The sequence below is a fragment of the Phoenix dactylifera genome, chromosome 5 (genome assembly GCF_051530095.1).
Source record: "Phoenix dactylifera cultivar Ajwa chromosome 5, Ajwa_hap1_PhDact_Kaust_v1.1, whole genome shotgun sequence".
Classification (NCBI taxonomy): Eukaryota; Viridiplantae; Streptophyta; class Magnoliopsida; order Arecales; family Arecaceae; genus Phoenix; species Phoenix dactylifera.
The window spans coordinates 25,044,445-25,057,774 of NC_143194.1; the positions used below are offsets into that span (position 1 = coordinate 25,044,445).

General features: G+C 39.7%; 1 protein-coding gene across 1 annotated transcript; it reads left to right on the forward strand.

Moving 5' to 3' along the window:
- Window positions 1-522: 522 nt before the first annotated feature.
- Window positions 523-2,282, forward strand: LOC103714002 (AP2/ERF and B3 domain-containing transcription repressor RAV2-like). Its single transcript, XM_008801094.5, has one exon. The coding sequence runs from the start codon at window positions 1,026-1,028 to the stop codon at window positions 2,073-2,075; it is 1,050 nt and encodes a 349-aa protein (XP_008799316.3). The 5' UTR covers window positions 523-1,025; the 3' UTR covers window positions 2,076-2,282.
- Window positions 2,283-13,330: the final 11,048 nt, after the last annotated feature.

Genomic DNA, 13,330 nt, shown 5'->3' on the forward strand with positions numbered 1-13,330 from the left:
TGAGTTCTGCTCTCTAAGCTTGAGAGGATCCAAATCCCAGAACCACAATGTGCAAATCTCTTGCATCCAACACTTTTTTCAATTGTCGATTTGATTTTCAATAATTTTAATTTGAAATATTTCGATATTACTATCTCATGATGATCAATATTCTCAGCATATATATTTCATCTTATGCTGAAATTTGTGTTGCCTGCCTATTGATCATTATCTTCCTTGCCCACCTTTATATTTTTCATGTGATAACTGTTTCTTTTCTTTTCAGAAAAAGTTTATCAGAAACATTATGTAGAGTAGAATTTCAGAAGATGTAATGCGAAAATATGTAACCTACGGGAAGATATTTCTTTGCCGACAGAAAGTCCAAGAAGGCGATTCACCACGAACGGTCCCGAGAGCCATGCCCTTCGGGCGGGGGAGTTGGGGGAGAGGTGGGGAACCCTCCCGTAGGGTTACCCCACAACACCATAGCCGAACCATTAAAATCCAGCAGAGCAAAATGCCGTATAATTAGTGTTGCATCAATATTATATAATTTATTTGCACTTAATGGTATTCCTACCTAATTATTAAAGCACGTACTCGGCAGCAACAGAGAAAGCCGTGTCGGGGTCACTCGTATCAGCAGCCCCAAGGCCCAGGGGGGATGCATTCACAAATGAAGTTAGGTCCACACATCATGTGAATCCCCTCTCCTCACCAACTTGCCCCTCTGGGGTCCCACTCTCATTGCCCTCACCCATATCTAAATCAACCCTATCCCACACTTCCAAACCCATGGATCGGAGGCCACCTCCCCTTTCCGTGAATCTTCCCCCCCGGTTTCCACCACCCCTCCGGTTGACCCATGAACCCCATAAAATGTACTAACCACAAGCCACACTTCTCCAAGTCTACAACCAAAGCGAGCTCAAACCCCCTGCCCTTGGTTTCTCCTCCTCCTCTCTCTCTCTCTCTCTCTCTCTCTCTCTCTCTATACGTATTCCAACCCAATCTCTCTTCCATCTCAAGAAAAATTTTCATCCATGGACCGCAGCTGCGTCGAGGAACTGTCGAACGAGTCCGGGAAGAGACGGACGCCCGCGCCGGCGACGCTGCACCGCATGGGCAGCGGCGCCTGCAGCGTCGTGCTTGACCCGACACCGGAGACCGGCGTCGAGGCCGAGTCACGAAAGCTGCCCTCCTCCCAGTACAAGGGCGTGGTCCCGCAGCCCAACGGCCGGTGGGGGGCCCAGATCTACGAGAAGCACCAGCGCGTGTGGCTCGGCACGTTCCCCGAGGAGGCCGACGCCGCCCGCGCCTACGACGTCGCTGCCCAGCGCTTCCGCGGCCGCGACGCCGTCACCAACTTCACTCCCCTCTCGGAGAACGACGACGACGGCGCAGCGGAGCTTGCCTTCCTCGCCGCCCACTCCAAGGCGGAGATCGTCGACATGCTGCGCAAGCACACCTTCTGCGACGAGCTCCGGCAGAGCAAGCGCGCTGGAAAGGCCATCGGGAGCATCGTCGGCAAGAGAAGCCCGCGGAGCTTGTCGGTGTCAGATCGCGACATATTATTCGATAAGGTTGTGACGCCGAGCGATGTGGGGAAGCTGAACCGGCTGGTCATACCGAAGCAGCACGCTGAGAAGCACTTCCCCATGGAGATCGGCAGCGGCAGCGCCGGCATGCTGCTCAACTTTGAGGACGTGAGCGGGAAGGTGTGGAGGTTTCGCTACTCCTACTGGAATAGTAGCCAGAGCTACGTGCTGACCAAAGGATGGAGCCGGTTTGTGAAGGAGAAGAGCTTGAAAGCTGGGGACGTGGTTACTTTCTGGCGGTCGAGGGGGCCGGAGAAGCAGCTTTATATCGATTGGAAGCCGCGAGAGGCGGCGGCGGCGGCGGCTTTCGCTGGTCGGCCGGTGGCGCATGTGCAGGTCGTGAGGTTATTTGGGGTTAACATTTTCAGAACTCCGGTGGGTTGTGGTGCTGCTGGTGGTGGTAATGATGGTGGTGCGGAAGGGAAGAGGGTGAGAGAGATGGAGCTGTTCCCACCGGAACAGTTCCTTAAGAAGCAATGCATAGGAGCTTTGTAGTACTGCAATTGTCTTGCTTTACTTAAAGAGGAAGTTATTATCCCGTCCCTAGCTCTGTGTATACATTGTAATACGTACTCTAATATCATGCAAGTGTACATTGTGTAACAGTTGGGGAAAAAGATGAACCTTTGCGGTAGCAACGGTACGATAGCACGCAGTTACCTTGAATCCTTTAATTGTGATCTAGAATGAGTTTAAAGGCTATTTCCTTCTTCCTGGTGCTATCACACCAAGAAACTTCTATTGGCAGGCTAAGCAGCTGGTACTGTTGTACTTGTAATTGAATCCATAACGACTTATTGCTGTGTCGCTCCAAATCTAAGATTCTTTAACAAAATTCGCCAATTAAAGGATTCTGCTATCATATGTAGAGATCTCAGCAGGTGAGAGGGTACAAGGAAATCAAGAACAAATAACCTAAAGCTGACTGATATTTTGGTTTGGTACTAATTAAGGACAGAGATCTACATGGGCCTGAATGAATGCATATATAGATTCAAAAGCAGAATCATGTTTTCCCTTGTCATCAGATATTAAACTGAAAAAAACATTCTATTCATCTTTTTCAAGTTATCAAAAATCCATTCCGGTTCAATAAAACTTTGGTGTGCTTGTGTCTACTCTCTCTCTCTCTCTTTGTGTGTGTGTGCGCTTGTAGACACAAATAATTAAGAGAGAAATAAAAAATGCTATCAAAACTAAACGACTCAAACGTTGAAGAGGGAGATTACGTAATCCCCAGACAATCGGGATATCAATGATCAGCATGTACGTAATGCGGTATTCCTGGCAAAATTAATGCGTTGGAAACACATATATATAAACTCTACATTCTGACCGCATGCCCAATAGTTGGAAAACTAGCTACCAGCAAATTTTCAATGCAAATCTGGTGAACTAACCGTGTTGGAGAGGCTTAAATCGCACATTAGGGCATCAAAGAATTTTTAGCATGAGCCTGATCACCTCATGAGCCAGCTAAGGCGATGGGAAATTAATCCATTTTTGATTGTTATAAGGCGCATAGCGGTAGTGTTGGTCAAGTATAACATCTATCAATTAACACTTGGTAGGAACGGCTATTAAACTATAGCACGAGGGAAACTGGGAGCTAGGGGACAAAAAAGAACGGCCCAGGTTTTGAGGTCGCAAGTTGCGACACATGGTTTTGTTTCCCCTAAATACTTTATTTTAATGACAAACTAGCTACGAAATAATACAAGTAGTTGGTTGGGCTAGGTCAATGAGGTGCAACTTGGAGGAGGCAGTGTGCATGGCCTAAGTTGCTTAGTAGCTGGCTGGTCAAAAGTCTTCGCAGCCATATTCTTTTTTTAAATTCTATTAGTTTGCCCCACGTTTTCAACTCTACGGGAGGGATTGTCTGCTTTAAAAGGACCATTGACAATAGAAGGCTTTCCACCAGGAAATGAATGACCGAGTCTCCTATTAAATCTTGCATGAGCTTTATAATATAATTTTCATCATAGATCTCGAGAATCCCTAGGTGCATCTAGAGATATAAAGCATATTTACCATCGGCTATCTTTGGAAAGGTTGCTTAACACGTAGAATATATTTCGTAAGCATTGTAGTAACCGACTGCATTAAATATAGTCCTTTCCATTGCTGGTTGGGACATCAAAGCAACATCATCAGCCTATGGACATTGGTCAAACCACGTAGCCCCCATTTTTAACAACACTTGCACTGCGAAGCGATGTTAGCCTTCAAGATATATATATATTATAGTACAAAAACCAAGATAAATTAATCACTTAATAATTAGCTGCAAGTTGGCTGAAGAAGACTATGATCACTTCTTAAACAGTCATGTGCCTACGTGCTAAGCACATGCAAGAGGCGAAACATGCATATATAGAGCCGACCTGATGTGGCCCTTCCACCGAAGTCCTATGACCACTGAAAGCTTCTACTCGATCTTTTCTTTTCTTTTCTTTAGTAAGTACGCTCTCATCATATGGTATCATTGATAAACAAATTGAACGGTTCTGAGAGGAATTATGCCTCTATTCGCATTTGGTGTGAATGAGAGAGAGAGAGAGAGAGAGACGATCGAGGTTGGCAAGAAACCAGACAAGCGACTGTCTCGAGCTCTAAAAGTTGTGCGGCATCATGTCGAAGAGAATGAAAACGCACAAATAATCCTCAACAAGGCACCACTCAAAAGCAACTCCCAAGATTAATTTGAACCATAAACCTTCTTCAAAGGCAAGCCCTTGGAAATTAAAGAGATACCTATCGACCAACTGATTTAATAGACATATATAGTTGTCGACCACCTTAAATGTTCATTAACCTTGATTTTCAAGTTTAAATCAAGGTTATTTCTTTGCTCTCGTGTTAGTTTAGAGTTCCTCCACGTCAAAATGTAAAGTTCTGATTTAATTTTTTTTGTTCGCACAACGCATACGTCACACTTGCACTGAAATACTGGGAGATAGATCAGCCAAATCCAATTCTATGGTACTCTAGCTAACCGAAGACGAACGCACCCGAAAAACGAAGAACACTCGTGGTCCCTGGGAATAATACGATCTCGCTAAATCCCACACATTTATAACCTTGGACCATGAAAACTCGCTTTCGCAACTGTGGTACCGCGGCTGGCAGCGTTTTCGTGGCCCTCTTTTCCGTATAAACAACGTTTTCATAGTTGGGAAGAAGTCACGTTTGTTGGTACGGAGTGAAAAGGGTTTTACTCACATTAGCAAAAAAAGAGAAGGGTTTTACTCCTGCGCCCAACGAACGACCTTGTGTAACTAATGTTGCCGATGGCATCCCAAGGCAACCGCTGTATCTTTGACCGGGAAAAATTTTGAACTGGCGAATGGTGGATATGTAGATGATTGTTCTTCTCAATGCAAATCCGACCTAAAACGCAGTTTTCTTATCGAAAATTTTTCCGTAGGAATTTTCTAATGCCTAAATTAGTCGAATTCTAAAGAAACGGTGGAAGAATGAGAGAATTTTTTTAGAATGGCACAAAAAGTAAATAAAAAAACATACCTGCCGATAATTGCCAGTAGGTACATTAACTGCACAATAATGACTTCTCGTACAATAATTGCATAGTAATGATTTTCCATATTATGCTTGTGGTGATAATTGTGAAATGCAATTATGGCCGAGGTAGCGTAACTGTCGTCAGAGTCAGAATCATAGTTGTGTGTATTAATCGTCTACTAATAATTTTTAAAAGACATGTAGTGTTTCTTTCCTGCTTAACTGGAGCAGGATTATACTCCAGTTAAATATCGAGGCTAGGTACCTCGATGAATACGGATATCAGGAACTTCGGTATAATTCGAGGTTAGATTAACAAATATTCTTCCTATCAACTAAGGTCTATTACTACAGGAAAAAAAAAAATTGGTTGGAATTTTCTAATGCTCAAGTTAGTCGAATTCTAAAGAAACGGTGGAAGAATGAGAGTTTTTTTTAGAGTGGCCAAGAAATGAATAAAAAAAAACATACCTGCCAATAATTGTCAGAGGGTACGATAACCGCACGATAATGACTTGTTGTACAATAACTGCATAGTAACAACTTTCCACATTATGTATATGGTGATAATTGTGTTGTACAATTATGGCCGAGCTAGCGTAACTATCATCGGAATCATGGTTGTGTGTATTAATCATCTACTAATTATGGCCGAGCTAGCGTAACTATCATCGGAATCATGGTTGTGCATATTAATCATCTACTAATGATTTTTAAGAGACGTGGTGTTTCTTTCCTGCTTAACTGGAACAAGATTATACTCCAGTCAAATACCAAGGCTAGGTACCTCGATGAATACCGATATCAAAAACTTCAGTATAATTCGAGGTTAGGTTGACAAATATTCTTCCTATCAACTAAGATCTATTACTACGCAGAAAAATTTTCGATACGAATTTTCTAATGCTCAAGTTAGTCAAATTCTAAAGAAATGGTGGAAGAATGAGAGTTTTTTTTAGAGAGGCACAAGAAGTGAAAAAAAACATATCTATTGATAATTATCAGAGGGTATGATAACTGCACGATAATGACTTGTCGTATAATAAGTGCACAGTAACGACTTTTCATATTATGCATGTAGTGATAATTATGCCGTGCAATTATGGCCGAGGTAGCGTAACTATCATCAGAATCATAGTTGTGTGTATTAATCGTCTACTAATAATCATGTTCGATGCGGGTAGACCGAGTCGTGTGTTGGGCACCCCGACCTATTTTACTCATACCCTCCCCACCCGTGGGCCGGCTCGGTTACCCGACCCGACCCTCCGTATGAGTACGTCACACCTGGCATCACCCAGGCTACCAGCCGGCCAGTAGCGCTTCCAGACCCCGTGTCCAGGCGTGGGGCATCCGGTCCCCGAATTTAATCGACGTCCGCGCGTTTCGAACCTGGAACCACTTGGTTGGAAGCAAACGCTCCGTTCCAACTGGGCTACCACCTTGGTGGCACATGGTACTTCAGTCAAATACCGAGGCTAGGTACCTCGATGAATACCGATATCAGGAACTTCGGTATAATTCGAGGTTAGGCCGACAAATATTCTTTCTATCAACTAAGGTCTATTACTATGCAAACCCCCCTCCCAACTCCCTCCCCCTCCACATCTTCCTTCTTCCAAGTTAAACTCTCTTCTAACATTACTACAAGATTAGCTTTTGTCATTTTGAAGCTAATATTTGAGCAAGCGTCTACAGGAAATGGCACATAAAAAATAATACAAAATCGATCCATCCGAAAGAACGAAAACTTTTGGTTCTTATTACAAGTTCAGTTCAGATAGTCCGATCTCAAAGCATGGGACCACTCACCATCATTTCAACAAAAAAATTCAAAAAAAAATGCTCCTAAAATCGAATCAAAAATAATAAAGTCACGACCGTTCATCGTCCCCTTCTGTCGTGGGCTCTCGGGTGGCGGCGTTATCCGACGCCGATGCGGGGTTCTTAGATCTGGACGCTCGGATGGAGTCGTCGTTGCCCACAGAGCATGAGCCCATGGATCTTTGTCGCTACTGCTTCAGGATCACCGGCAGGTCCCCGCCAGCCGCTGTCGCTGCGGAGGCGCCGCGCGTCCTTCTTGCGCTGCCTCCTGCTGCCTCTTTGGAGCCATCGGAAGCTGGCTCCCGATTGGGGAAGTCGACAGAGATGGTGGCTTCGGACCGGTGCCGCCACGTACGAGAGCATTGTTGGGGGAGTCGTTCACCGTGGGCTCCTCGGGAGGAAGATACCGAAAAAAGCTTTTTATTTCTCATTTAACTTCATTTATTCCTTTTTTTTTGGCTCATTATTGATAATTTTTTTATATCATTTTTGAAATTTCCAAGTTATTTCAATGAGGTCATTTTAATGGCAGAATTGGATGCGAGTTGATGGTGGTAAGCTAGTATCGCAATATTTTATTTTATATATATATATATATATACTTAATTGCAAAAATCGCAATAAGATATTAAAATTAAAGAATATATTAATTTAAAACGCTATGTCATTTACAACCCTAGCGTATTTCGGATGCTTGAAGGCCCTGCTGACCCAAAGAGCATTTTTTTAACAATTAATAAAAATAAATGAATTAATAAGGCTAAAATCAGACCGTATTGAATACTGATATATCCATATCTATATTTATTTTACTTAATAAATACGAATATAAATACAGACGCCAATTGAATCATAAAAATTTATATTAATATTTGTTTTAAATAAATTCGAATATAAATCAAATATCCAAACTATGAATATAAATCAGATAATTAAATTTTATGGTTACAGAATCAAATATATATGGATGGTAAATCAAATTAATAATATTTTAATATAATTATTTATTTTTAAAAAACTATCAGTACTTTATAAAATTAAATATTTAAATATAGATTAAATAGTTATCGATTTATTTTTATATTTATTTTTTATAAAGATAAATATAGATATAAATATTAGCTAAATGTTTAAATTTTTGTTTACATTTGGATAGATCTGGTTATAAAAATGAATTTACATTGCGGAGAGTGAGGCAGGTCTGAAAACATTCAATCAAAGGAATCCAATGCCAGCTGTTTGGGTCGGACACTGGGATCAGCCTCCTCCGTTTTTTTTTATTGCTAAAGGTCTTTGAGAAAAGTGACCTTTTGGTGCATTCGCTGGGACTTGAGTTTGGCCGGGTGGTGCAACACATCATAACTTGGAATTGGAAGCGCGAGATTCGCTAGGCGAGACACGATCTATCTAAGCAGTGAATCCAAGTTAAAAAAGAACCGACTGCTAAAGTAGATGCCAAAAGAGGTCAAGTCGTACGTTGCACAATGCCCTCTATAAAAGGAATTATTGACAAATTAGAGAGAGGAGAGCCGGAGGAAATAAAAAGAAAGAACTGTTAAAGGTCGTACGAGAATACCAGCGACCGACAGTGCAGTACAGGCATGCAGTAAAGTTGTTACAGTGTCCATCTGTCCATATCTTGATTGGATCTTGACTAGGTCAATGGTTCGTGATCACAGGTCATTAGTATGAAGCCTGCGGAGGATTTCAAGCGTCTGCCATTAGAAGAACTAACCAATTATAATTTTTAAGGCTTATTGTCTAAAATATCTTGGGAGATTCTTGGCTCATCAAATTAGACTTCAGATGGAATATCAATTAATTATTCATATAAAACTTTATTAAAAAGAAATTAACTATATAGATAAAGGTGGAAGAAAGATTTATTTCTTCATTTACAACCATCTCTCTCTCTACCTTGAAAGATTGTTCGAGTGCTATCAATTCTTATCCTCTCTCTCTCCCTCTCTCTTTCAGTATTATGAGGCTCGAGCCTCTTTACCTACATAACCCAAACCACCGCCTTGGTATTTCTATAATGTCTCAATCCTTTTCTTCCCTAGTTTTTTACACAATCCTTATTCGATATTTTTTGTTTTGCTAATTTATGTATTATTTTTCTTTTTATGAAATATTTTACCAATCATCTATATTTTAAATATCTTGTATTTGTTTGCTAAAAAATATTTTGTGTTTAATAAATTTTGATTTTATACTTCATTTTTGTATTTCGGTAGATTGACATTTTAGGTCTCCTGTGCTACTTAAATTTGGTTCTTTTCCTATTTCATAATTAAACAAATATTTTTCATTATGTTCTCTATTTTTAACTATTTCATATTATTTATGTTTTACTTTTTCTATTAGAAAATTTCTTTTCTTTCTTTTATTTGTTAAAATTGTATCTTTATTTCTTTTTATTTGACTATCCTTTCCACCACTAATAAGAATTTTAACCCTTTTTTATTTTTTTTCAGAGAGTAAATATTATTTGTCACATTTATCATATTTTATTCTATATCTTTAGTATTAAAAATATTGTTATATATTAAGTAATCATTTATATCGAAACAGGATCGACCTCTTGCAAAATGCCTCATGGGAGATCAACTAAAAATCATGAGTTGACAACTTAAAAGTAAAAACAAAAAAAAAGATACCACTATAATGTAGGGTTTTATCATGTCATTTAGGGGCAGCGGAAGCTAGAAATTTTAAAATTTCTTAATAAAATTTCTTTATATTAAACCCTATTAAGCCATGATCACCTTAATGGTAACAATCAAATAATATAATATTAAATACAAAAATAGAAGAATACCTCCAACATTAATCCAATATGCAGAATTTTCACTAGGTGCCCAAATGTTCACCCTCCAACGTTGATCCACACGGAAACTGGGTTCAAGACTCTAGCTCCAAAGAACTTGATCCTTGATGCAGAATTCTTCCAAAGAACTCTAATGGCTTGCTTTCCTTCCTTTCTAATTTTTTTCCTTTTTCTAAATCTCCTTCTAAGCTATTTGTCCTAAAGAAGACCTCCTTGTCTTGGCTTAGGACAACCTAAGAGAGAGATGTTAGAAAGAAAAAAGTCTTGTAAGAAAGAAGGGATAAGAGAGAGAGTTCAAATTCTAGAGTTCCGATTTATCTTGCTTTCCTTCCTTTCTAATTTTCTTCCTTTTTCTAAATCTCCTTCTAAGCTATTTGTCCTAAAGAAGACCTTCTTGTCTTGGCTTAGGACAACCTAAGAGAGAGATGTTAGAAAGAAAAAAGTCTTGTAAGAAAGAAGGAATAAGAGAGAGAGTTGAAATTCTAGAGTTCCGGTTTATTGGAATTCACCGGAAGCACAAGCCTATTTATAATAGGCGTGGGGATGCTTGCATCCCATCCATTCATCCATCAAGGGATGCATGATCCAAAGGGGAGCATCTCATATGAGGAGGCGTATCTAGGATGGGGCGCTATAAAGAAAGAGAGACGTATCATGATAAGGAGTTAGTTATTTCATCCTTATCCACCTAGAGACGCTTTCATGATACGCTCTTTTAATTCAAGCGCTCTTCTCCTTTCACGCCATCATCCTCACGCCATCAGCCCATCACGCCATCATTCCCTCCTTTTGATGCATCATCACATGATCCAATGGCCAAGATTAAAGGCGCCATCAAAGAGGGGAGTTATGTCATCATCCAACGGTTTGATGATGATCCAAGGGCTCCAATCCAAGGCGCCTCATCATGATCCTATTATGTCTTCATCCAATGGCTGATGAAGATCAAATGGTCATGATTAAAGACCCTATCTAACCCAATCCTATTGGGTTCAAATCAACTCACCATTATGTCTTCATCCAACGGTAGATGAAGATCTAACAGTCAAAAATGAATGATTTATCAAATCTAATCCAATTAGACTCAAACCAAGCCAATTAGGTGCCAACTGTTGGCTAACCCATATTAGGATATGATCTAATCAAATTAGATTAATCAAGAATCAAATTCGAATCCAATTCGAATGAGATTTGAATCCAAGTCGAATCAGGAGCTAAGGTTTGCAACACGTGCTAGCATATTCATCTTGCAAACATGATCTAATCTAATTAGACTCTTGATCAGTTTTTTTATGTACGACCCATTTGGTTCCATATTTAGCTAGCAGTAGGTGTGGGTGCAAGTTGAACTAACTTGATTAGAACTCTTCTAATCGATTTAGCTCCAAAAATACGCGAACCCGAATTTAACAATTAGAATTCTTTCTAATTGTTGATCAAATTAAACTCTTTAATTTGATCAAACCTGCAGGACAAGATTGACATCTAGCAATGTATCATGTCTATCCGGAAGATATGAAATTTGGTAGAAATACCAAATATACCCTTCAATGGCAAGTTACCGTGTAATTCAATCTTTCAATCAAACTGCATCCCAAATATGTATATGAGTATGGATCTATGTCAAAATCAATTACAAATTCATGTTTCTCTCAATCTTTTAATGATAATTCGAATAATGAAATATTAGAACCTCTTTATAATTTTCATTCCACTTTGATCAAAGATTTTCTGAATTATCATATGATTAGAATAAATAGGATGCGGTATTCTCTTACTAGAAGTGATTGATTCCTTGTCGACCTACTCATAACCTTCGTACACAATTCACCATATTCGGAAGACCCCGTGCACAACATATTGTCATGAATAAGAATAAACTAAAATATGGATTCATGTGCATAAGATACCATGGTGATCTTAGGTCAAAGGATTAGTTGCACAACTCCCACTAAGAGAATCATCTTTAGACATATAAGTAAGACTCCATAAGATATTCTCTTGACAGGTCAATTTAGTGAATTCATTTCTCTAATGAACACCTACATCTTTGTATTAGTGTCTCCACACAAGTGATTGTGAGATCAATCACCCTCTGCATCGAGCATACATTAGATGTGCCAGTCTTGCCGGTAGCATTGATCCCCAACTCAATGTACCAACGACTAGGAATCTTTAAGATTAGGATTTTAGGGTTTTAGGTCACACTAGTATAATCTCATCATAGCCCTAAAACTATTGCCCTAATCTAAGGGGTTCATCACAAATATAAGAAATAGCATATGATGAAGCACAATGCCTTTATTTATAATCAAATGTCACATATATGATTTGGAAAATCAAAGAAAAATCCTTGGTAATATAAATTTGCGATTGACTTGTGGGGCATCTATTCTTTCATATAAGACGTATTTTACAAAATCACAAGATGATAATTCAAAAGGATGACTCCAGAATTGAAAAAAAAAAAAGGAAAAAAGAGAGACATAGAGATGCCATTCCTCAGTGGTTTAGTAACGTCATGACAATTTGCCAAGACCGATAGAACAGTGATCATATGATTCCACTGTGGTTAAACATGGTAAGATGAAAGTAAGGCTGCTATGTACTTGCTAGATCACATTACAAGACCATATTCTTTTTGTTGGTACTTAAGATACATCTTCATTGGCCCCCTTATTATGGGGGTAGCTCAAATTATGGAATGTCAGCATGACCTCATAAAACAATATTTGTGATAGTGAGAACCTACTTCAGCTTAATCAGACGTGGCCGATGCTACTTATGGACTATAAAGACCCGTGCAGGCGTATGTTTAGTCCCACATCGGTTATTCATTGGATGGATCTTGAGTACTTATATAGTATCAAGGAACCAAATAAATATCTTCCGGCTAGTCATTTTGGGTGAAGTCCTGAGTTGTTACAAATTGTATCAGAGCGGACCTAACTTATAATCCATGTGGATTATAGGACACTACAGCACGGTTCTATTGGAGCTGACCACAGGCCAATCGTGGTGTTTGTGATTAGGTTTGAATGGATTTAAACTCTTAGCCTGACGAGGACGTCAGAGCTTGAACGAGAGAAGTATGTGAAGACCTGTACGGACGTGTGTTTAGTTTTATATCGGTTATTCGCTGGGTGAATTTTGGGTACTTATATAGGATCAAGGAACCAAATAATAACCTTCTAGCTAGCTATTTTATGTGAGATCCTAGGTTGTGACATGAACCCTACAAAACTTGATTACTTCATGAGAGACTGTTCCGAATCCGCTATCCGGCTATCCCTTAAATGGAATCAACAAATATATATTGTAATGTAAATGTGGCCGACCGATGATATAAATCTATTGGATGCTTTTGTTTCCATCCATACTGATTGCGTGCCTTTCCATCGAGGCTAGCAAGTAGGACCATAAAATACACCGAGACATGTACGGATGCCAAATATATGTGTGCAAAATTCCTGGGGCCGGAATGCCATACATAGTTTCCTTTTGCATGTATTGCGACCATCAATTCAATGTTCGCCATGCAAGCTTGAGTAAAAATGGGTCTCATTCCCCGGAC